This window comes from Gadus morhua, chromosome 12 (assembly GCF_902167405.1).
Source record: "Gadus morhua chromosome 12, gadMor3.0, whole genome shotgun sequence".
NCBI classification, from domain to species: Eukaryota; Metazoa; Chordata; class Actinopteri; order Gadiformes; family Gadidae; genus Gadus; species Gadus morhua.
Genome location: NC_044059.1, coordinates 24,795,802 through 24,818,836, shown reverse-complemented (window position 1 = coordinate 24,818,836; position 23,035 = coordinate 24,795,802). Strand labels below are relative to the sequence as shown.

The window sequence follows — 23,035 nt, the reverse complement described above, 5'->3', positions numbered from 1 at the left end:
CAGGGAGTAACGTTGCTCTTACTGCACAGTGTTTTTTCTGAGTAGGAAAAGCGGAAATCGTGTTTCAACGTCCAGGACGATGGTGTGAGCCACTATGACCGTTTTTGATGCCGCAGCACTCGCTGTCTAAACGCAGCCGCCAACTCACGAACAGAAGGCAGAGATCCTCTAAACATGGCACGTTCAACAAGGTGTTACATCAACCTCACATTCCTCTGTGGGACAAAACCAGTAACATTCCTGCAGAACCTGCTGGGCTGACCTTACCTGCTGATCCAATATCTTTCTTTGGGCCTAACTGGTTGAAATGTCATAACGAGCTCAAAGTGATATGATGTCTGTCACACAGTCACCATTTTTCGCAACTGCCATATTCAAAAGCAAAGACAAACCATTGAGGGAAAAACAAAAAAGTATCAAATACTACCACAACTTTGTGAAAACCCAAGCAGCTGTTCAAGAAAGATGACAAAAATGCATCCTTTCAGTGGGCCTAATTACATCTAGTCTCATCGCGCATTTGCATTTTTTATCTGACCTCGTGGTTCTGAAACTCTGCCTCTCATCTTAATGGGTAGGAGGAGGGAAAACAAAACTCAAAGCGAACAAAGAAAGGACTGGAATGGATGGCGGGGAGAAGGGAAGGGAGACAGGGCGGGAGGGGGGGCTTGGTAGCCGCCTGGTATTGACTATTTTCCAGTTGATTTTCTTGAAAGCTCCTCAGCAGCGTGGCTAAATAAGCATCAGCATGCTAATGAATGGAGAATGAGGGCGATAATTCACCAGTCACACAGCAGACAGACGGGCGGAGGAATAAAGAGACAAGGAGACAAAGTACAGTCAGGAGAAATATTGTGAGATATCTTTCACCAAATGAGTATTCGAAATTCGAATCATTATCAAATTGATTGTAAAACCCCATTTAACCCGATTTAAGGACGGCTTTTTTTTTGTGGTTATTCTGTTTAGCTCCGCCAGCCTGCGTGACTCACAGAAGTGGATATCACCCGTTTCACCGTGGCTCCATGCATAAGTGCGCACAGTTGACCACGTCAATAAATGCCCAGTGTGTGACAACAACACCATATCATCACACTTTTGCTCTTTTGGTCATTTCTTAAGGCGAAAATATGTGTTGGTGGCCGTTGGTCAGCAGGCGGTAAACAAGCAGTGAACAGGCTGTGAGCCCTGAGATTATTTCTTTGTCCCCAGCCGTGGCACCAGTGTTGCTGTGCGCCGCGCTGGACCAAATCCTCCCCGAGAGCGCTGATTGGATTCTTGTTCCGGGCAGCCTGTTGTGTCCGACAGCATAGGCACTGGATAATGGAGCTTGATGCCGCTCTGTCTCTGTGTCACGGCTGGGGGAGAGAGCTGTTCTAACAGCTCTCTGGTAGTGGTTGTGGGGGTGTGTGTGTGTGCGTGTGTGCGTGCGTGTGGTGTGTGTGTGTTTGTGTTTTTTTTGTCTGTGTGTGTGTTAGCATGTGTGTTTGTGTGAGCGAGAAAGAGTTTGTGAGAGTGAGTGTGTAAGTGATGAAGAGATTTTTTTGTGTATGGGAGTTTGTGCAGTGGGAGTGATAGAGGTGTGAGCATTTCTAACCGAGAGAGCGAGTGTGTGATGGATAGAGATTTTTCGTGTATGTGAATGTGTGTGCATGTGTGTAATAAATAAAGAGAGAGAGCGAGAGGCAGAGATAGTTTGTGTCAGCGAGTGAGTTTGCACTGGGATTGATTTTGAGAGTTTGCCTATGAGCATGTCTAAGAGAGAGCGCAACTGAGTGTGTGAATGATAGAGTTTGTGTCTATGTGTTTGTGCGAGTGAGTTTAATAGAGAGAGACAAAGAGAAAGAGGCTACTTTTGCCAATATTTCTCAATTATCTAGATCATCCATGACCTGAATTAAGATGTCGGCACAGGAAGTGGATCTTTTTTAAAGAATAATTGAGTTTAAATGAATGTTTTTCGAATTGCCAAAGCCCAATTAACTTCCAGTACTGTCTAAACAACGAATTAAAACAAGTCATAGAGCTACTCTAGTCGACTCATGATCTGGTCAGCGCAATCCGACTGCAATTCATTTGGGCATTAACATCATCTTTTGGAAAAACATCTGTGTTATGCCAAAGTGATGCAGATCGTCTGGCGAGGAACGCACTGTGCATGTGTCGTTGTTTTGTTTTCTGTCTTTGTCTCGCTGTCACTTAAAAAAGAAACTTTTGGGGAAAAATATGAAGGGCCACATTAATCATGTGGATGCGTTCTGCTGAGTAAATCCAAAGGATGCATCTGTCCTCCTTTGACAACCACAGAGGTTCACCTGAGGTAATCGATTGGATATTTGTCTCTGTGCTTGTGAATTGTTTTGTTTGAGGAGGTTGAATTATGGGCGTGGCGTTTAAGCGTGCGATCCGTCAAATTAAGCAAACTGGGAGGTGGTTCCATCCTGCTGCTGACTTTCAGTCTGGCTCTGAGATTTATGTGTTTGTTTTTGCTCCTACCTGCTTCCTTAGTGGACAATACAGTTATGGTTTGTCTGAGCTATTTCTCTATGGCTCATTAATAACCAATGCATGCTGTGTGTGTGTGTGTGTGCGTGTGTGTGTGTGTGTGTGTGTGTGTGTGTGTGTGTGTGTGTGTGTGTGTTTGTGCGTGTGTGTGTGTGTGTGTGTGTGTGTGTGTGTGTGTGTGTGCGTGTGTGCGTTTGTGTGTGTGTCCCTGTTGCGATAGCACCTGGCAGATCAGCAGATCACGTGCTCTGCTTTCTGCAGCAGCAGAGAAGTTAACCATACCTTTTGAGTAATGAATGAACGGATGTGTTTCGTCGGCTGTCTCTCCAAAACTGTGGCGTCCGATGGTCCCAAGTTCATCTTTAAAACGGGGTCTCCCTGTATTGTACATTCTAGGTACATTACACTTCACACACCATAATAATGTTATCATGTCGCTTATTAAGCCAGTAAAATCTACCTGGCCAACACCGAGCCAAGCTTTGACCAGTCTTGAGCTATGATAAGGCATCGGTCATAAACTAATGCACTTGCAGAGCTCCCTGTCAGCAGTATTTCGGTTGAACTAACACAAAGAAGGCCTTTGTATTCGTCAACACTCCTTATATAGATTTGCACACCAAGATGAAAATCTGATTTGGACATGAATAAAAACATGAATTAGAATGAGCAAAGGCAGGGAATAAGTTGCCTCGGAGTAAACAAATGACTTTCATTGCGATCTAGAGACTCACTGCTTCCTCAACAGAAATTAAAAACCCAAACAAAGACAAAGCGGCCGAGACAATAGCGCGTTTAAGATAATAACAATACACTGAAGTGCTATAAATTAGTTTACAGGTTCGAGGTGATTCCTCAAACTCTTACAGCGTCCTATGTCTGCATTAAACTTCCCATCCATCTCAGCCTTCTCCCACCCAGTCTACAGTAAGCTGCACAGTGATTCTGTGTAGGGATTTCCAGCAGCAACCTTGTCTGCCCTTGACTAGCAAATGGGTGCATGCGTGTACGGAGGTGTGTGCGTGCACGTGTGTGCGCATATGTTTGTGTGCGTGTGTTGTCGGGGCTAAAGTAAACACCGCTGCTTCTCAAAGCCTTCTGCCTCCCGACAACAACCCCCCACCGTCCCCAAACAACCAGACCACCCCATCTCCCCATCTACCCAGCCACCACCCCCACCACCACCACCACCTCCTCCATCCCACTGTCTGGTCCCCCCCCCCCCTCTTCTCCCCATATTCCCTGGCTTGGCGACAGGCCTGTTTGGCCATGGCTTGATCTGCTATTATCTGTCAGATGCTGTGCACCTGTGAGGCAGGCTGCTCTGCAGCATGCAGCGCTGCCCCTGTCCCTCGGCCAATCCCATCGGCTCCCTGCTGTCAGACGCCGCGTCACAGAGGGGCTCTCTGCCGGCCACATCTGTCTCGCTTCCCCCCCACCCCCCCTCTCTCTCTCTCTCTCTCTCTTTCTTTCTTTCTCTCTCTCTCTCTTTGTCTTTATCTCTCCCTCTGTCTCTCTGTCAATCTCCCTCCCCCCCCCTCTCTCTCTCTCTGTCTTTATCTCTCCCTCTGTCTCCCTCTCTCAATCTCTCTCCCCCCCTCTTTCTCCTTCTATTAATCTCCCTCTCTTTCCCCCTTTCTCCCTCTCTCTCCCAATGTCGCCCACTCTTTCTTTCTCTCCCCGCTTTCTCTCTCTCTCTCTTCCTCTCCTCAATCCCATCCAGTGGCCTTGCCCTCCGTGGCCGCTGTCAGAGAGAAGAGAGAGGGAGCAAGAGAGAGTGAGAGAGAGGGAGCAAGGGAGAGAGAGAGAGAGGGAGGGAGGGAGTGAGTGAGAGAGAGAGAGGGAGAGGGAGGAGAGGGATGGAGATTGATGCCATTAGGATGAGCTCCATTCCAACGTACTAAAGCCTCCCCCCCCCCCAGCCCATGTGGCTGCTGCTCACCTGGCTTTCCATAAGTGGAGATTAGAGGCATGGAGATGTTGTGAAAGTATCAGGGTTAAGGGGACACTTCTGAAGGAGACCCCGGGATCTACCTTCATACTTTCAGGATTTGGCTGTGTCGTGTCTGACATTTGTTGCCCTCTCGGACAAACAGACAGAAATACAGACAAATTCAGACGGACTGACAGTCGGTCAGGGAGACAAACAGACAGACAGAGAAGCACAAACTTGGGGTCCCACACGGGAAGCAACGGAGCTTGTAAATCGTTCCTTTTCCCTCCATTGTTTATAATCTCCCTGCTCATTCCCTGTAGATTGCTGTTCGATTGGCAACGTGTTTTACAGTTTCATGACTTCTCTGTGTGTGGCTGGTTAACTAGAGGCTAACAGCCCGGTGACACTCGCATGGCTCAATACTGGGCCCCAGCAGGCACTAGAACATCTCTAATGAACTGAATTGACCAGGGCTGAAATATGATCCCTCCATGTTTCCGTTTTGGTCATTATGTTGCTTTAAAAGGAAGATCAATGTCTCCTGGCTGGGTGAAGCCAAATGCACCACATGATGTCATCCCCGCAAAGATCTCAGACTAAATACTTAATGAAAGGATTTACTCAATAAAGTTTGTCTATGTACGTTTGTTACCTATGTGTCACTCTCTCGCACTCTCTCCACTTCTTTCTTTCTCTCTCTCTCTCTCTCTCTTTCTCCCTCTCTCTCTCTCCTTCTCTATCTCTCTCTGACCCTCTGTCTCCTTCCCTCTGTTTCCTTCTTTGTCTATCGCTGTCTCCCTCCCTTTCTTTCTGTCTCACCTTAGTGTCATTCTCTTTCTTTTCCTCTGTCTCCGTCTTGCACTCCCTCCTCTCCCCTCTGTCTCCGTGATTGTCTCTCTCTCGCTCTCTCTTTCTTTGTCTTACTTTCTTATCTCTCTGTCTCACTGGCGTTCTGTCTTTACCTCTCGCTCCCTCCCGATCAGTTCAAAGGTCTGTCCTCGGGCACTGCAGCATGGGTAATTGATGTGCTTGTATGAGTCTCTGCTGGTCATTTCATGGACTATCACGTTTTAAATTGGCGGCTGCCTACTTCACGGTTGATTAGTAATTCATGAGGAGCTAATTAAGAGGTAAAATAAGCCAAAGACCGGTGAGCTGACTCTAACGGGCGTTACTCTTGACTGGGAACAGTTATTACCGTCTGCATACCGGGCCCGAAATGTGGGTCCAGTATGCAAACCTTAACAGTTGTATAGTAAGGTTACTCTGTAGACGTTTTCAACGTCTTTCAAAGTCGTTGGAGCTTCTATAAACCGTATCCCGTCGTCCTGATTTCATTTGATTTTTCGATGCTTGAAGCGTCTTTCCAGGAATTGGCTGTAATAATCCTGCTCTTCCTTACTGTCCATTTGATGCCCGGCTGAGTTCTGCCATCACTGGGTCTGTCATCTTTATGCCATCTCTCTGGTTGGCTCCAGCAGCTGCCAAACATCACGCGCACCTGTGCCAGCGTCTGTTCGTCCCGCAGATTGGCACAGGTGCTGCATTTTGATTGGCTGTCTGTGTGGGCTGTGTCCCGGCCCACTACACACCCACACTAACACCCTGTACACTGTTTTTTTCCGCACATATAAACACACAAAAACAAACACACACACACACACACATACACACAACTGACACACACACATGCACACAAGTACACACACACGTACGCACATCCCCCACAGAGGAGTGCTCGTTTGGTACCATCCGTCCATCCATCTGTGTGTGCGTCGTCGGGGCCCCGTGATTTCATCTCGGGGTCTGTCCTCATGATTCAGGGCCCCAACGGTGCGGCGATGACGTTCGTCCCTGCAGTCTAATTCCATCATCAACATCATTACTGCTATTATCATGTGTCTCCCTCTAATACAGGCTAATGGATGGCCAATAAAGATAGATGAGCCTGGCAGCGTGGAGCTAATAGGTAGGACATGATGTCTGGCTTCTGTCCCGACTGCAGTGCGCACGCCACCAACCGCTGCCGTAGAGGAAACATTGCGACAAACAGCACCGCTTATCTTGAGACAGCACACACCCAGGGGTCACGACGTGATTGGCAATGCTATCTCGTAAGGATTCCTTAAAATCAACTGGCATGTGTTTTAAAGTTTGCTTGTATTCGTCATCTTGTACCTTTGGTGGAATTACACACTTTTATGTTTTTTGTGTCGCTTTTTAGTCGCTGCGCTGGTCACTTACTCTGTGGTAGGGCTTTTGATCGAACAGCCGGATCCGCAGAAGGATAGTGCAGTAACTCTAAAACAGGGCTGTATGCCACCCAAACTTTGGCCACTTGGAAGTATCGGGTACCTTAACTCTGGGAAGTTTGGCCACTTAGAAGAGTGTAGGTACCTGATACTTAGCGGCTGAGCGGTGGCATATCCAACCTTGAGGGCCGGTGGGGCCATTTAAGAGAAGATTAGATGAACAGTAATCCTCCCTTAGGCGTGTTAAGAAGATGCTTAAATCTCCCATCTCTCACCTGCGCTCTGGCCTTTCAGTATATTGACGGCATGGTTTTGGTTAGACATATTGTATATGAGACAACTATACCACAGCATTGGGGTTACATTCCCATGTATACCTCTGTCTCTGTAATGCTGCATAATAATGTAATGCATTTGTATTTAAACGTAAAATATTTTCAACCCATTAACATTTATTTTTCCTTGAATACGTTTTTTGAAACAACATTTTGCAATAACCAGGGTTAAATGTTTGTATTATTGTGCTCCTTTTCATAGTTTGAGAATATAATTATATAACATATATAAGTGAGTGATTAATAATGCAGTCACTGTCATAGTTATTATATCACACACACACACAGACACACACACAGACACACACACACACACACACACACACACACACACACACACACACACACACACACACACACACACACACACACCACACACACACGCACGCACGCACACACACACACACACACACACACACACACACACACACACACACACACACAGGATTGACAAGAAGAACCATCGTATAGCAGAGAGATTGCACATTGTGGGGGGCCTGGCATTTGAGATAATCATAACCCACCCATTCCAGCAAACTATGAAACAACAAAACAGAGGAGAAAAGCTATCCGCAGTTCTGCATCAGTTACTTTTCAATTATGGCAGTCAAAAGCAGAACGAAACAGTTAGGGCAGTTTATCGACTGTGGAGCTCCGTGTTAGAGTAACAGCAGAGAGGAATTCATCCCAATATTTAACTACCTGACTGTTGCTAGGAAAACCATCCTATTCTGACTGATGGAATCGAGTATTGACGATGAAGGGACATATGAAAAGAGTATTCTGGAAAAACAAAAGGCACTCACGTTTGGTCACAGAACAAATTCCACCCGGCAGGTGGTTATCTTGGGGGGTTTATTCCCACTTGAGTGTACCTAAACTGCCAAATTTATTTGAAACAAAAGGACAGTAGAGGGGTTCTGAGTCATGCAATTCTTGTCATTTGCCATTGTTCATTGATGAGTTCATTGATGGCAAAGACTCCAGTAATGTAGTTACATTACATTAATAACGCTAATTAACGAAATTTTATAAATACATAGAAAACACGAAAGAAGCATATATGTAAACCGATTGCGTAAAAAACGCTTTAAATAAAGTATTAAAAAATAGTTATATCGATTGACGTTTTCCTTATCTTTAATTGTCAAAGTCCATTGCTAATGCCTAGTGATGAACCTCAGTGATGGGGACCAGACCAGAGTAGCCGAGCGCAGAACTCCCCTCCCTTGTGTATATATTTTTAATACTTAGAGAGGCAAAAACTGTCAACCATATCCAAAGTGTAGGACCAAAGATAAGTAGATAATGTATGCCTTTGTGAGGTTCTTGGATGAAGACATGTGCTACGCATTACCCATTTCAAATGTGAAAGACTTCAGACCCCTGCACAAAACAGATTTTGATAATCAGAAGGTGTATCTGGTTCACAGAACTGAAGAGAATGACAGCACAGGCCAGCCGTGCGAAGCACAGATCCTTGCGCTCGCAGGTAAGTTGGCTAGGTAGCCACACTTCTTTTGTCTAACGCAGTGTCTTTGTCTCCAGAATAACATCGTTGTGCACGGAAGCCGAAAATGTGTTTCGGTTGATCTGTCAAGACCGGGGCAGCATGAATCTCGCACTGACAGCCACAACAAGATCACGTCCAGCTAGCCAGCGATATGGCTAGCTGCGTTTGCTAAATGCGCTAAAGTTAGCTAGTTAGCCGTATCTTGACATAATGTCATTTAGTCATATGTTACCCAAAGTGAAAAGTGTTCGGACACTGTATGTATGCGGCGAGTGACCGGTGATTATCCTGCATACTACGTGGCATGCAACCCGGTACATTCGACGTTGTTTACAACTCTCCGCTAACGTTAGCACCTTGCCTCGCTCTGTGTTTTAGCCGGATAGCTAACGTGGATGCTGGCATGCTCACCCTTAGTTGAAATTGTATTTTTAACACGTATGACAACCTTTGGTTGCCACGTTTCATACATATTCGGGTGGATTAGAAACGAGTTTGTCCGCTTATTTGGTTAACTTTGTGTGGTATCCCACTGCTTAGTGCGACATCAACAACTGCCGAATTCCAATGCACTGGATTCTGTCAAAGCAGTATGCTTTGCATGGCTTCGGTAACATAAGCTCAGTCCTCATTACCGTCCGCAGGCTGGGGTCTTTAGCTACATTTCAAAGCTGTTTAAGCATAAGTTGTGTTTAAGTGCAGCAGACAGATATATAGTTATTTTTCTTTGCATCAAGCTTGATCAACTTTTAATAATAATGATAATGTGTACTTGTTGTGTTACTTGTTTATTGTTAATGTGTTATTTTAAAGAAAACTATGTCATGCACATGGATCAAGTAAGAGTCTGGAATATACAGGAGGAACGGTTGTATGTAAAGTTTTTACCAGTTTGGATGTTCACTGACACATTTACTTTCTGGCTTGCTGCTTTGGCTCTGCACTTTACAGAGACTGTAGAGGAATTTGAAGACAGTATAATGCAAAAGAAGATGAAAATTCCCAAGATGTCTATCAAATATTCAGGAAATTCAATTGAGAACCATTTTGAAGAGGATAGGCTGCCTCTGAGACATAAAAAGGTAAGATATTAGCATACACTTGAAGTGGGACTAAAATAGCCTCTTATAGAAGGAGGATTGTGTATGATTACCATTTTCCTTTATATCTAAAAACATTGGCAATGGGATTGAAACTGTAGCTTGCAGCATACATTCTCGTTTCATGATGGCTAGCTGTGTAATAGTGTAATTCACAAGGTAATAAGGAAGTTCTTTGCCTTACTACATATGGTGTGGGTGTGTTTATTTGCATGCGTGTGTAACATGGATATGTTCATGATACAGCATGGTATGATGGGTATGTTTATAATACAGTGTGGCATTAGCTTATGTTTGGCTAGTGCCCAAAATCCCATACACTATTTTTACCATATGCAGGATTAACACAAATTCAGCACTCTGGACAGCTGCCCTTTCAGACAAATCCTCTGAGCGGCTCATCAAGGATCTCCCTGACACTTCCCACTCTTCCTATTGAATTAGTCTGGGAAACATTAAGACATGTCGTAACAACCCCAAAAATGTTTTTTAATCTGACTGCCCTGTCACACCATAGATGACTGGATGGTTGGTCCGGGGGTTGTGTGAGTCCAGATCAATGACCTTATCTTGGGGAAACTTTAGTTGGATTTTGGTTGTTTTGGTGCGTAGGCCTCGCCCCAGGACCACGGCCGCCCTACCTCGACCTCCTCAAAGAGCCTGGCGGCAGTGGTGGCACGGCTGGAGAGGAACGCCGCCAGCTCCTGCACGGAGGGCGAGGACTATCTGGAGGAAGACCGGCTCATGGAAGAGGAGGAGGACGGGTATTACGAAGATGAAGACACGGAAGGGGAGCAACAGCATCTCCATCAGCACCACCATCACCACCACCACCACCAGCGACAGCCACAGCAGCAGCAGCAGCAGCAGCAACAGCAGCAGTTCCCAGGAGAGGAACATCCAGAGGAGCTGGAACAGCGGCGGCAGCACGATGCGGAGACGGACTGCGGGTCAGAGGAGTCGTTGGCGCCGGCGGCGGGCGCAGTGCCCCGGGTGCTGTACGAGGAGCTAGTGCACAGCTACAGGCAGCAGGAGGAGGAGATGAGGAGGCTGCAGCAGGAGCTGGAGCGCACGCGGAGGCAGCTGGTGCAGCAGGCCAAGAAGCTGAAGGAGTACGGTAGCCTGCTGACGGAGGTCAAGGAGCTGAGGGACTTCAACAGGCGGCTGCAGGACGTGCTTCTCATGAGGCTGGGCAGCGGTGAGAGGCGAGATACACGCACATGCCTGCGTACACACACACACGCACATCAGAATTTTCTATCAATATCAGGGACCAAAGTAGAAGGTTATGATATCTTTAACCTTAGCCCAAACTCTGAATAGAGCATGCACCTTCCTGCGGATTCAGAGCAGCTGATTTAAATTCCGGGAACTTGTTCACTCAATCTCAAAAGGGTTGAACCTGGAAAATGCACTCTCATGATAGGCTCAAAGCCATACTCTATCACCCTCAAATTGTGATTGATCAGTGTATTCCCAAGCCGACCTGAACTCAGTGCTTTTATTGGTTAAAGTCACAGCCTGTTCCAATCATTAGCGCTACGTCAACTTGGAGGAGCTGGCTCTGCAAGGTTAACTGAGGCCTATCTAGGGTTTGGAGACAGTTGTTTTGTTTTTATTTGGTGGTTAAAATAACAAAAGGTGTATTATTATGGTATATTAATTAGGGCTGCCAACTTCTGGCCTCTTGTCCGACCATACACTCATTGGTTGGACAATCGCTGGTGTTACTTTCATAAGGAGAGAAGCGCTTCTTAATCCATTATTTTTGGGGACTGGAGCGACAAATGCAGAACAATGTATCTGATGTTTGAGTGATTTGGACCAAGAGTGGATCTGAAAGCCACGGTCTTCCTTCACACAGTAATCACATGCTATTGAGGCTACCAGGTAGAATGCGCTCAGTGCTCTGTGGCAGATTAAGTTAATCTAAGATAAAGTGCAGATTTAATTTCTTTCCAACCAATCGATTGGTCGAACAGTATGATGAAATTCAGTAAGCCAAGATTTTCTTTGTCTGACTACGGCCTTAATCTATTATTTTTTAATAGTTAATTTTTTAAGAAAAGTGAGGCATTTCATAAACAGCAAAGATTGCTGTGACTGATTTGTCACGCGTTTCATTACTCTGTTTGGTTGTAGGTCCATCCAATTGATTCCAGAGGAATTTTGGTCTGCAACCGTTGGGAATGACTCTTTGAAAATGAACTGAGAGGTTCCATACTAATCTGCATTTGCGAATTGGTCTGGCTATGTCAGGCTAGTTCATAGCATGAGTCGTCACGTTAGCTCAACTGAAAGTAGTGTTATCTTGGTATCTGAAACTGAAACTGAAAATTGTGGCTTCCTCTGATTTCTTACTCAACTTTACCTGTAAATCCTGCTTCTTCAAACAAGGCCCGGACTAATATTGAATCACATGACACTATCGTGTCATTCTTTGGAGCCTGTTTCTCAACTCCCACAGTAGACGCTAGCTTTCAATCAGAGCCACTTCTAGGAACTTATTAGATGGATCTGGCTGCCTCAACGTTGTAGACTATTCACAATGTTCTAGTGTGAATCGCAATGTTCCAGTGTGAATAGTCAAGCAATCAATTCACAACCAGGCTGCAGTGCAATGAGAAATGTTGAGCAAACGTAGCTCTTCAAGGTGTCAAGCAGAAGGGCTCATTCCTGGCAGTGACAGGCTCAGCCCTGGGGCTTAAACCGTCTGAGAGGGCCATAATTCATGCTCGCTAGACAAACTTCTTAACATGTGCTTTGCATAATGCCGCGAGGGGATGTTAGGACGCTGGCACAAGTTGGAGAAATTAGATGTGGAAGTGATGTGAACAACATTAGCCTGTTACTATTGAAGCTAGGAAATGCTTGTTATGAGAAAAGGGTTGTTCGATTTGGAGCTATGAAAAGGGTCTTGTTGGCACACTTCTGAGTTGAACCAGGACTTCTCTTCTAAATGGAAGTCTCACTGGGTGCTGAAATCAAAGTGAATCAGCTGACAGCCTTGGTGGGCACATTAATGATAAGACATATCGCAGCATGAGATGCAACAGACGGCAACATGTGCGATTGGCTGGTGCTGGCCCAAAGTAACTGGAACAGTAACTGTCTTTTAGTCCATATGACTGGAAAACATAAGATCTCCCCTTGTATTTCTTTTTTCTTTTTACAAAGTTGACTGACTCTACTTGACTTGAGGTGTACAAAACAAAAACCTCCCCACAGCTGGACTGGGCTGGACTGGTGGTTTCCCTGGTCCAAAAATAGGCCTTTTTATTTCAGAATAACTAGGATAAATAAATATTGTGGCTGGACTGTTCCATCTGGGATAGGTTTGATTGTTTTGCTTAATATTTCCTGTTGATGTATTTCACAATACAAAAATAGTCATCCAGACGGGAGTCCAGCTGCATTTGTCTGCACAAGCTCAGTGGTGCATAGAGGGTGAGGTGGAGTAAGAGGACATGAGGTATCCATGAACGGCACAGCTCTCTAACAAATGGCAGGCCCGGGCCTGGCAAGTGGCTGCATCAGGCCTTTGTCCCCTGTGGGATGTCACTGGCTGGCCGGCCCACTGGCATGACATCTAAAGGACAGGCTGAAGATTACAGCACCCGAGGGCGACGGTCGGCAGGTGATGGAGTGCACCGACCAATATTAAAACTCATCAGCTAAATTGGAGCTTAGAGTGGCCCGCCACCAAGTCAGCTTAGCTTTAGCCACTGGGCTAAAATAACCGGCTGTCTCCCGGTACCGGGTATTCTGGCCCCGAGCTGGTAAGCAAGGAGTCAGGCAGGCGGCGTTCCAAGGTTAGAAATCGGGAAAACCCCCCCTGGCCACCTTCTGCTGGGGAACCGCTGATACTGAGACGCATCCCAGGTCAACGCAGTTGTGATTTTTCCCTGAGTAGTGTTGTAGTTTTTTTATTAATCCTTTCAATCATTTCAGACTCAGGATTTGTGTACTCCCGACTACAAATATGGCTTCTTCTCACCCTCCCGTCTCCTAGAGCCCATGCATGACAATGGCACTCAGACAATGAAGGCGGAGGCGGTGGAGCCCATTGTAGAGGTCCAGGAGATGAGCAGGGAAGAAGCCAACACCAGCTCCAGCCACTCGCCGTCTCCGCGAGCGGTGTACACCTGCAACGACGGCAAGGTCAGTCCCACCGCGCCACCGTATCCGCCCTTTTTTTGATTTAATTGGCTTTCTCCTTTTCCGTCTCCTCCTCATCATCATTGTTCATAGCAGACATGACTCACGGCTCCTTCTGCCACGTCTCTCTCCCTCTCTCTCTCTCGCCGCGATGGGCGACCCTTTCTCCTCCACCGTTTTCCTCCCCCCCGTCTTGGTTTCCTCTCCCTTATCGTGGAGCTATAATTTGAGATTAACCCCCGTTAACCCCGTGATCCCATTCCGTTCCTCCTCCTTTGTCCTTGGCTCACCGCCGCCCGGCCACTTGTGGGCGTTTTGTTTGTGTGCGCGTCCGTGGAGATGGCGTGATTTAATGGGAAGCGGCCTATTTCCTCTCAACACGCGTGAACTTCAGGGAACACGGTGTTGAAGTTAATCAGCCCTAGTTTTTTCGAGTTATTTTACCCCCTTCTGCGGCCGCCCGCCCTACCCGAGCAGGTAAACAAGGTTGAGAGGATTATTATTGTTTCTGCCGGCCACCACCACCACCACCACCACCACCATCATCAGTGTTTATTAGCCTGTTAGGGTTCTCTGCGCCCCCCAAACACCGTAATTCAGCCGTCGTCCTGTCGGCGGATGACAGGGGGGAATTGGTACTACAAGCTCTGGGGCCCGTAGCCACGTGAAGCGTGAAGAACACAAGCAAATTAGAACTCTCCTCCTACATCAGGGACCCCGTATTAATTATTTTCAGCAGAGGAATTTAAAGTGACTGACAGGTTTGTGTGTGTGTGTGTTTGTGTGTGTGTGTGTGTGTTGAACTTGAGAGCTTGTGTCTGCTGGCTTGGGGGCCCTAAGTACATGAGCTGCCCAGGGAAAAAGCCCTTTGGATGCGAGCCTAAAGACTTTGCACTGATAAGTGAGGTGAGGATACGGGGGGCAGTCAATGATGCCCTGTGATACGTTTGCTCACACCGATTGCCTAGAGAACGCTGCCTAGGTGATCCTGTCGTCGTGAAGTTTTCTGCAGACTTCCGCATAAAACGACACAGTACACACTGAAGACTATGTCAGCTTCAAACAGAGTTTTGATTATGTTCTCCTGTGTTCCCTTACCTAATTGGATGGAGTGTGAGCTGGTTAAAGGAGATCCGCCCCTGCTGGCCGGGGTCATTAATCTCTGTGTGATCGGAGTGGTTTTAAACCAGTCTGGATTAAAAACCAGTCTGGATTTAAACCAGTGGGGATTAGGGTGTTCCAACAGTGTCGCTGAGTTCATTCCCTAACACTTTCAGTTGCTGTGTGTGTGTGTGTGTGTGTGTGTGTGTGTGTGTGTGTGTGTGTGTGTGTGTGTGTGTGTGTGTGTGTGTGTGTGTGTGTGTGTGTGTGTGTGTGTGTGTGTGTTTCGGGCACATGTATGTGTACTGATCTGGGCGGTGTCGTCCCCCACAGGTCCATCTAGGAGGGGGCATCTGGGTGGAGGAGGAGAAGTGGCACCAGCTCCAGCGCACCCAGGGAGATTCCAAGTTCACCAAGAACCTGGCGGTGATGATCTGGGGCACGGAGACCCTGAAGAACCGCAGCGTCACCGGCGTGGCCACCAAGAAGAAGAAGGACGCGCTGCCCAAACCCCCGCTCTCACCCAGCAAGTTAAAGATAGTCCGAGGTAAGGCCACGGCCCCAGAGGGCTGGTTCCCTGCCAGCCGCGGACAGCTAAACCCTTGCCCTGCGCGGATTTGTTTTAAGCTGAGAGAGAGTCCACCTCTTGACTCCGCCGGTGCAAACGTCCTTTGAGTTTAAACATATATTGCAAGGGCGTAGTGGGCTACCCCCACTCGGTCAGACACGCTAAAGTAGAGATGCTCTGCTAAGGGGCTCTGGTCAGGCGGGGGGTGCCCCTTCAGTCGGACGCGCAAGGCTAGAGATACTCTAGTCAAAAGGGGTTGGACCACCAGCATAAGGACAGAAAAGGCCACATGAACCGTGTGGACGGGGATAAGCTAAAGAGGGTTCAGGCTGGGTGGGTAGGTCCTGAAGAGCAACAAGATCGCGAGCTGCAAGGGTAAAGCAAGTAGGAGGGCGTCAACACACGCGACCCGTGACCTTTGAGGCCCGTGGAGGATGGGCCTCAAAGGCGGGGCTAATGCGGTCGGACAGGTCGTACGGCCGTCCTTTGATGCATGCTACTAGGGGATCGACCGATATGGATTTTTTTAGGAAAGCCGATATTTGGAGCCGAAACTGCTTTTTCTCCCTCAATTTACGTCATAAAAATTACACAATAATGATAACAAAAAAAAAATCATGCCGGGAAAAATGTAATAAATATATATTCAAAAATCTCAAATATCGGCCGATACATCTGTAGATCACTATTGCGTACTCGCCCTATTGAAGATCACACGGTAAACACACACACTTCTCCTCCTCCCCCCAGAGTGTCTGTACGACCGCGTGTCCCAGGAGACGGCGGACAGCGCCGAGATCACGCAGAGACTCTCCAAGGTGAACAAGTACATCTGCGAGAAGATCATGGACATCAACAAGTCCATCAAGAACGAGGAGCGTCGCGAGTCCAAGCTGCTCATCAGGCAGACGGTCAAGATGGAGAACTACGCCTACGACGCCATGTAGCGTCCCTCTCTCTCCCTCTCTCTCTATCTCTCTCTCCCTCTCTCCCTCTCTCCCTCTCTCTCTCTGTCTCTCTCTCTGTGGGCCGCGGTGTGAAGACGACGGGGCGGGTTGTAGGTGGTGGGGACCGGGGATGGGGGGGGGTCGTACCCTGTGATATGAGCAGCATTCCTATATTCTTTTTTTTTTCTTTTTTTTTTTTTACTGTTATTATTTATTTATTTTGGTAACCGTGGCCCTCCTTCAGCATCCCCTATTGGCCCCTAGGAGTTTGCAGACGGCTTCACCCGCCAATCAGCTCGGTGGACCGTGTGACCGCGCTAAGCGCCTAGGAACAGTGGTGTGAATATTTTATAACTGTTAGAGTTTGGGGTCTTCAGATATTGGTCTCTGTTTGTTTTCGGAAACGGCGTTTGTGTGCGACGCAAGGCGGATTCTGCAGGGCGTGATTGGTCAGGTAGAGAGTCACTCAGTGTCAGAACAGGGTCTTGCAGTTTTCGAGGAATGACGCGTTTCTCCTCTCTGTGAGATGCTTATGAGCAGTTGCGGTATATGAATACGGTATATTGTGTGTGTGTGTGTGTGTGTGTGTGTGTGTGTGTGTGTGTGTGTGTGTGTGTGTGTGTGTGTGTGTGTGTGTGTGTGTGTGTGTGTGTGTGTGTGTGTGTGTGTGTGTGTGTTGAGTGAGAAGTTAGCCATTTGTGGGGATCACCGTTGCATGGTGATTGCTGAGGATTTCCGTGTGTTTGATGGACAGTGGTGTGAAATAACGGTGAGGAATATCTAGAAGCACTTTGACTACAGGGTCTTAATTACTGAATAAGCCAATGGGGAAGGTGGATATTGTGTTGCCAATAGATAAATTAATGCGGTCATTCGTGAGAGGGGAATTCAGATTGAGATAGATCCCGTTTCGGAGGCAGTTGTTGTGAAGCAACGTTTCATGTTTCTGTTGCTTTGACTTGACTACAAAACCAGTCTGCTGTTCCCCCTGCTCCAAACAGTTCTCCGAAAATGTGAGCTAGTTTTAAATAAGTTTTTAGTTATCTTTGTTCAGAACAGATGCTGTGATTGCCTAATGGATTATTATTTTTTTATGTGGGGTTGGGGGTTGGGTGGTGCATACGACGCATATTAACGCCAGGAATCGCCTTACAATAGATTTATAATAGATTGGGATCACCGCCGGGATGGCCCTAGTGCATCCCCGGACCTCGAGTAAGCTGTGATAGTGTATAGCGAGTGGCGCAGGTCACCCTCCCGGTGGCAGGTCACCGCATCTCCTAGCCAGGGTGAAGAGCCAGGGTGGGCCGGCTCTGCGGAGCGACAGGCCCCTAGTTTAACAGCGCCGGTGCGGTCGTGCGAGGCGCTGGATGAAGGCAGTATTAGAGGCGGGTGATGCGGTCTGTGAAGCCTTCCTGTACCGATGGCAGGGGTTTGTTTTGGGCCCTCTTCAACCCCCTCCCCCCCATCCTCTTCTATTCCCAGACTCTTCCAAAGGGACAGGCAGACGTTGCCCTTGTGATAACTTCCTTTAAGCCATACCATCAGAACTTTGGAAATGTCTCCCCCTTTTTTTGTTTTTCTTTTTCTTTTTTCCTGTTGAGTCATTTAGTGTCGGGTCGCTGTTTGTTTTTCCTCTACTCCTCCCTTGTTTGTTTGTGTCCAGATTCCTGAATGGTTTGTGTGGCTGTTTGCAGGCTGGAACTAAACGCTGCAGATTGAAATCTCTACTGTGACCTAAGGTGGCTAACTGTGAATCTGCTGCGGAGATGCCCGTCAAGCCTTTCTCTGTTTGTCTTATTTTCTCTCCTTCTCGTTCTCTCTCTCTCTCGCTCTCTCTCTGTATCTTTCTCTCTTTCTTTAAGAGTTGTTTGTTTGTTTGCAGTTTGGTTCAGTTTGTCGATGTATGGGACGTTTTTAATCGGACTTTTTTTTTTTTGTTAGGCTTACCATATTTCGGTGACATTTTAGTGTACATAAAATTTAATTTTTATAAAGTTTATATTTTCGGTGTCTAGTTCCGTCGCCTTTAACCCACGGCATCAGCAGTTTTATTTTGGCCGGTTATATCAAAGTGACGTTTTTATTTGATTTGAGGATATCTGTCAGGAGAATCGTTTGGCTTTCAGCTTCTTATTGTGTCCAAACGGTGGTGTGTTGGCGTTGACACGCAGACGAGAGATCAAAGAAAAGTGTTGTTCCCTCTCAAAGCTGTGACGTGCTCTGTGTTGAACACAGACGAGGCTGCCTCCTAGCATATGAAACTGAGTGATTAGAAATGTATAATGCATTGATCTTGGGTTGTGATGTGATTCGCTCAACGGGTGACGGATAGGTCTTCCCCTTAAATTCCCCTGACAGTCCACTTCGGTAAAAAACGAGATGAGGATCTATCGTAGGGTTCGAGCTTTGCGCTACTTGGGTCGAGATGCAGTAGACGGCTAGCTCGATCCAAATCATTTACATTGAATGCACTTTAAACCCTGGTACAATTCAACAAACTTAAAAGAGTTGTAACTGTGTAATTGTCCAAAATGACATATTATTGTATCATTTCTTTCCTTTTTATTTGTTCTATCTTTATAGAATTGTAAGGCCCAGCGATCGTTGTGTAATTAAGAAGCACCTTAGGACCTGTTGGTTCGGGATTGTTGTTGAGCGTGAATGGGAAAAGGTGAGAAATAGCTTTTCGCTCAGTGAGACCGGCTGTCTGCCCTCGCAGGACAAGACGTCCCAGACGTCAAGTCTGGCGGGCAAGGCGTGTCAGAAGGGAACTAGATTCCTGAACCTTAACAGACTCTCCCCTGACCTGAGTCGATTTATTCGCTAGTGTTGTTGTAGTTTTACCGGCAAGCGGGTTTGTAGGGCCCGAAACATTCTCGATGTACCACCTGATAATTAGATAGCCCGATCTAAGGTCTTCAGCGATGTAATATTTACATTGACTGAATAGTGTGCTTATGTACCGTGTAAAGATGCTAGGTGAGGAATGACAGAGGTTTGTACAGATAATGGAGTATTTTTTACCAGTGAGTGGTTCTAAAGCCAAAGTGTTGAGAGGTGAATGGGATAAAGGTAACAATGAGGTGACTGACTGAGGAATCAGCCAGATTTTTTGCACAAGACTGGCCCTTGCCAATGTTTTAGCGCTAAACAAATCTTAATCCACCACAAAGGTGTCATATTAGATCTATAATGTATATCTATATCTATATATATGGTTTGATTTCAGATCTCTCCCTTTCATGGTGTATGTACAAAGTATCAGCATGTATAACTAATACTTGCAGCTAAAATAGTGTATTTAAACAAAACGTTTTCTGCTGTGTTAAGACAAACCTTGCTGAGATTCTGTAACGCTGTTGTCACTTTGGTTTTGATTTTCTGTTGCCAAAAAAAAGGGTTGGTAGTTTGTAAACAGTGCTCAAGATAGCTATAACAGCCACTGTCATGTTGAGTTGTTTATCAAAGGCTGGATTCCTGCGGTTGGATTACTACCGGTGGTAGTAATCCTTTAACCGAAAAACATCTCCGGCAGATCAAATCTGCGTCAAAGTTTTTTTTTTTCTTTTTATTTATTACCCATATTTAGCCTTATCTGCAACTGTGAGGCCAGACCCTGTCTCTTGTAGCAAGGCCCATGTCGAGGACAATCTGGGCTCAGGCAGCACATGAGCAACACACACGTCGACAGCGACGAGAGCTTACAGCATCCACGCTGCCATCCAGCACCATCACAGACCAGGGCAGGGGGGGGGGGGGGGTAGGACCATCAACAGCCGGGGTCACCACAATGGGAGACAACCTGCCCCCCCATCGCACCACCGCTCTATCCAAGGGGGGGTAGGGCGTTAGAATAATATAAAGAATTCCGAAATGTACAAAATGCGCACTGTGGAACTTTCTGTGTTCAGGCTTATCTTGTGAAATCCTGTCTTGTCTAATCTGCACAAGCAAAGCAGCTTTGTGATATTAGTTTTTATTTAGGGGGGTCGTTGTTTGACAGGTTGATGTTGTAGATATCAGTCTTAGCTAGAATCTCCCGACAGGGCTCTGTGTCGCATCGCCTGCCTGCGCCGAAGACTGGTCGTGGTTTTCGACGCGAGACGCCGTGTCAGACTTACCTGAGATTGATAAAATGAGCCCCTGTGTTTTTATTTTGTTTTCTTTGGTTTCTTTTTACCCCTTGCACCCGTACTTCGACAAAAGTTGTGCGGCAAACGTTGTATACAATCCACAAAACCGGTTCTACTTCATCTTGCTTTTACCGTCCTACCTCATTGCTACTCTGGTGTCCGTTCGTCCGTGACTGTAAAACAAATATACGTGTATTTAACAAAAGAAACAAAAAAAAAAAAACACAAAAAAAAATGAAAGACGCTCATGCAACAGTTATACCTGATTATCCTCTTCTTAACATGTACAGTATATGAAACTTCTCAAAACACCTCAGTACTCTGGAGAGTCTTGGCGTACTCCGAGGGGGACGGGTCAGTTTTAATACGCGCTGCTGTAATTGGTTGTCTGCGTGGGGACGGGGTGTCCTCTAGGTGTCTATCTCTGCTCTTTTTGCTCTGTTGGTGGGCGTGTCTGTCTGTGTTCCGCTTTTGAGATTTTTCAACTGGTCGACGGTGCTACCAGCAAACAGGTTTTCTAACCGATCTGTCTATCGGACCTCAAATGGTGCTATGTTTTTTCTATGTTTTTATCGGCATAAATACAGCTCTGTTACTAATGTGTGTGAATTGCCCGTATCTTGTCAGTTAATCAAGCTTATGAAATGTTAAGCCAAAATTATATAATCACTTAAATGTGTGTGTATATATATATATATATATATATTTATGTATATAGATATATCTATATGAATACTTATATCTATATACATATATATTTATCCATATATAGATATTTATAAAATAAATACATATATTTATTTACATATATATATTTATTTCTAATTATATATTATTTATATTATATATACATATATTTATATGTGTGTATATATATGTAATATATATATATACATACATTTAAAAAAATACTCTTACAATCTGTCTACTATCCATCCAAATATTGGTCATGCAATACTTTTCCTGGACTCAAACGTGCAGGAGATTCCAGTACCTCAAAATGGATTCATCAGCATCTACATATTTCCTAACTGTTTACTTATTAAACTTTATTGCAGGTATGACAAATATGCATTTCTATATAACTAGATCAGGCTACACTAGATACAAACAGGACTAGTCCACACTCAGATGGCAATTCCATGAACAAGAATGTGATTTCACTGGTTGCATGCTTCATTCTCCCCAAACAAATTATATTCATTTTTCATCCACGGCTTTGGATCTCTGCAAAATGTATTCTACTCGGGTCAGAATAGCTTCATAAGACTTGGTTTCACAGAACATGGTTTTACATAGTTTCATAGTGTTTATGTCCAGCTATAACAAGTGAGGTGATGGGAGTTTAGGAATGTACGTAGTGTCCGTACCAAAGAGGATCCTACTTGACAAAGATTCAACTGTACTATTGTGCTGTTTGTTTAGAATAGGTTTTGTACGACGGTGAGAACTTGAGTGGAAAGACCATGAATTATTGACCTGAGGGCAATTCTTATCAATCAGAAGCGCTGTTGCAGGATTGCCAATCACCCACTGTTTTTCCCTTTTTGCTGCTGAATTTAAAGAAAATAATTATCAGATATGAATATATCTAAGTCTATATAAGTAAATATGATTATTATTTAAATATATGTATCCACCAAGCGCTTTTCTCATTGACAAACGACTGTGAACCTGATCTTTGCTTTTCTAGGCACAGCGCAGAACAGCTTTACAGCGTCACAAGGCTTTAGGGTGATTATATTTCACTTGCTGGGTGTGCATCTCATTCCTCTCACACTGGCCAGTGACATCAATGTAATCCACCAAGATGTTGAGCTCCATCAGAGCACCAAAAGTATTTGAAGTATGTCGCTCATTTTTGTAGTCCTCCTGTTAGTTGTACTATCGTATATGTGTGTTTGCGTGTGTGTATCTTAATTCTCTGTGACCATGAAGATTAACAGGCATATCCCTCTCTACTGTGATTCAGGTGTTGTTTATGTGGGATGTAAGGTTGGGTTGGTAGAAAAGACTCTGCCTCTGTCAAACCGAATTTCCACACACAATTTCGGTCGGTTGTATTGTGTGCATATTTTGACTTGGAGACTTTCCACTGCCTCTACTTACTGTACACTGGAGCTAACCGTTCATCTGCAGAGAAGGGGAATATGCTTGTGAACCTTGAGTGGAAAGAGTAAAATTTAGAATCTGCGCTGAACATAGCTACCCTGTTATAATTTTGTAGAAGTCAAAAGAAAGCAAACATACAAAGACGTGTTTGAGCTGTATATGTTTATGTAATGGATCTCTTCTCTGGCGATGATCAGGTAATTACAGTAAGGTCTTTACCAAGTTGGAACAAACGCAGTGTTGATTAGGTTTGAGAAGAAATGGAACTTATCCCATGTGAGGCCTGTTGTCAAGGCCTCAACGATATGAGACGCTGTTAAAATGTCCATGGCCCCATCTCAACTCCCTTAAAGACTTGCTCCACATTCACAC

General features: G+C 45.7%; 2 protein-coding genes across 2 annotated transcripts in view; both read left to right on the top strand.

Moving 5' to 3' along the window:
* Positions 1 to 23,035, top strand: part of agbl4 (AGBL carboxypeptidase 4) — a gene marked incomplete in the record, with an annotated part of 238,584 nt that overhangs the window by 161,032 nt on the left and 54,517 nt on the right.
* On the top strand, positions 8,230 to 21,160 carry bend5 (BEN domain containing 5). Its single transcript, XM_030372608.1, has 6 exons — positions 8,230 to 8,520; positions 9,493 to 9,623; positions 10,254 to 10,839; positions 13,654 to 13,802; positions 15,234 to 15,447; positions 16,219 to 21,160. The coding sequence occupies exons 1-6, from the start codon at positions 8,337 to 8,339 to the stop codon at positions 16,413 to 16,415; spliced, it is 1,461 nt and encodes a 486-aa protein (XP_030228468.1). The 5' UTR covers positions 8,230 to 8,336; the 3' UTR covers positions 16,416 to 21,160.

Coding starts and splice junctions, on each gene's coding strand:
- bend5 (XM_030372608.1), top strand. CDS start 8,337: ATGTATGCCTTTGTGAGGTTCTTGGATGAAGACATGTGCTACGCATTA. Junction 10,840..13,653: donor TCTCATGAGGCTGGGCAGCG/GTGAGAGGCGAG, acceptor CCCGTCTCCTAG/AGCCCATGCATGACAATGGC. Junction 15,448..16,218: donor CAAGTTAAAGATAGTCCGAG/GTAAGGCCACGG, acceptor TCCTCCCCCCAG/AGTGTCTGTACGACCGCGTG.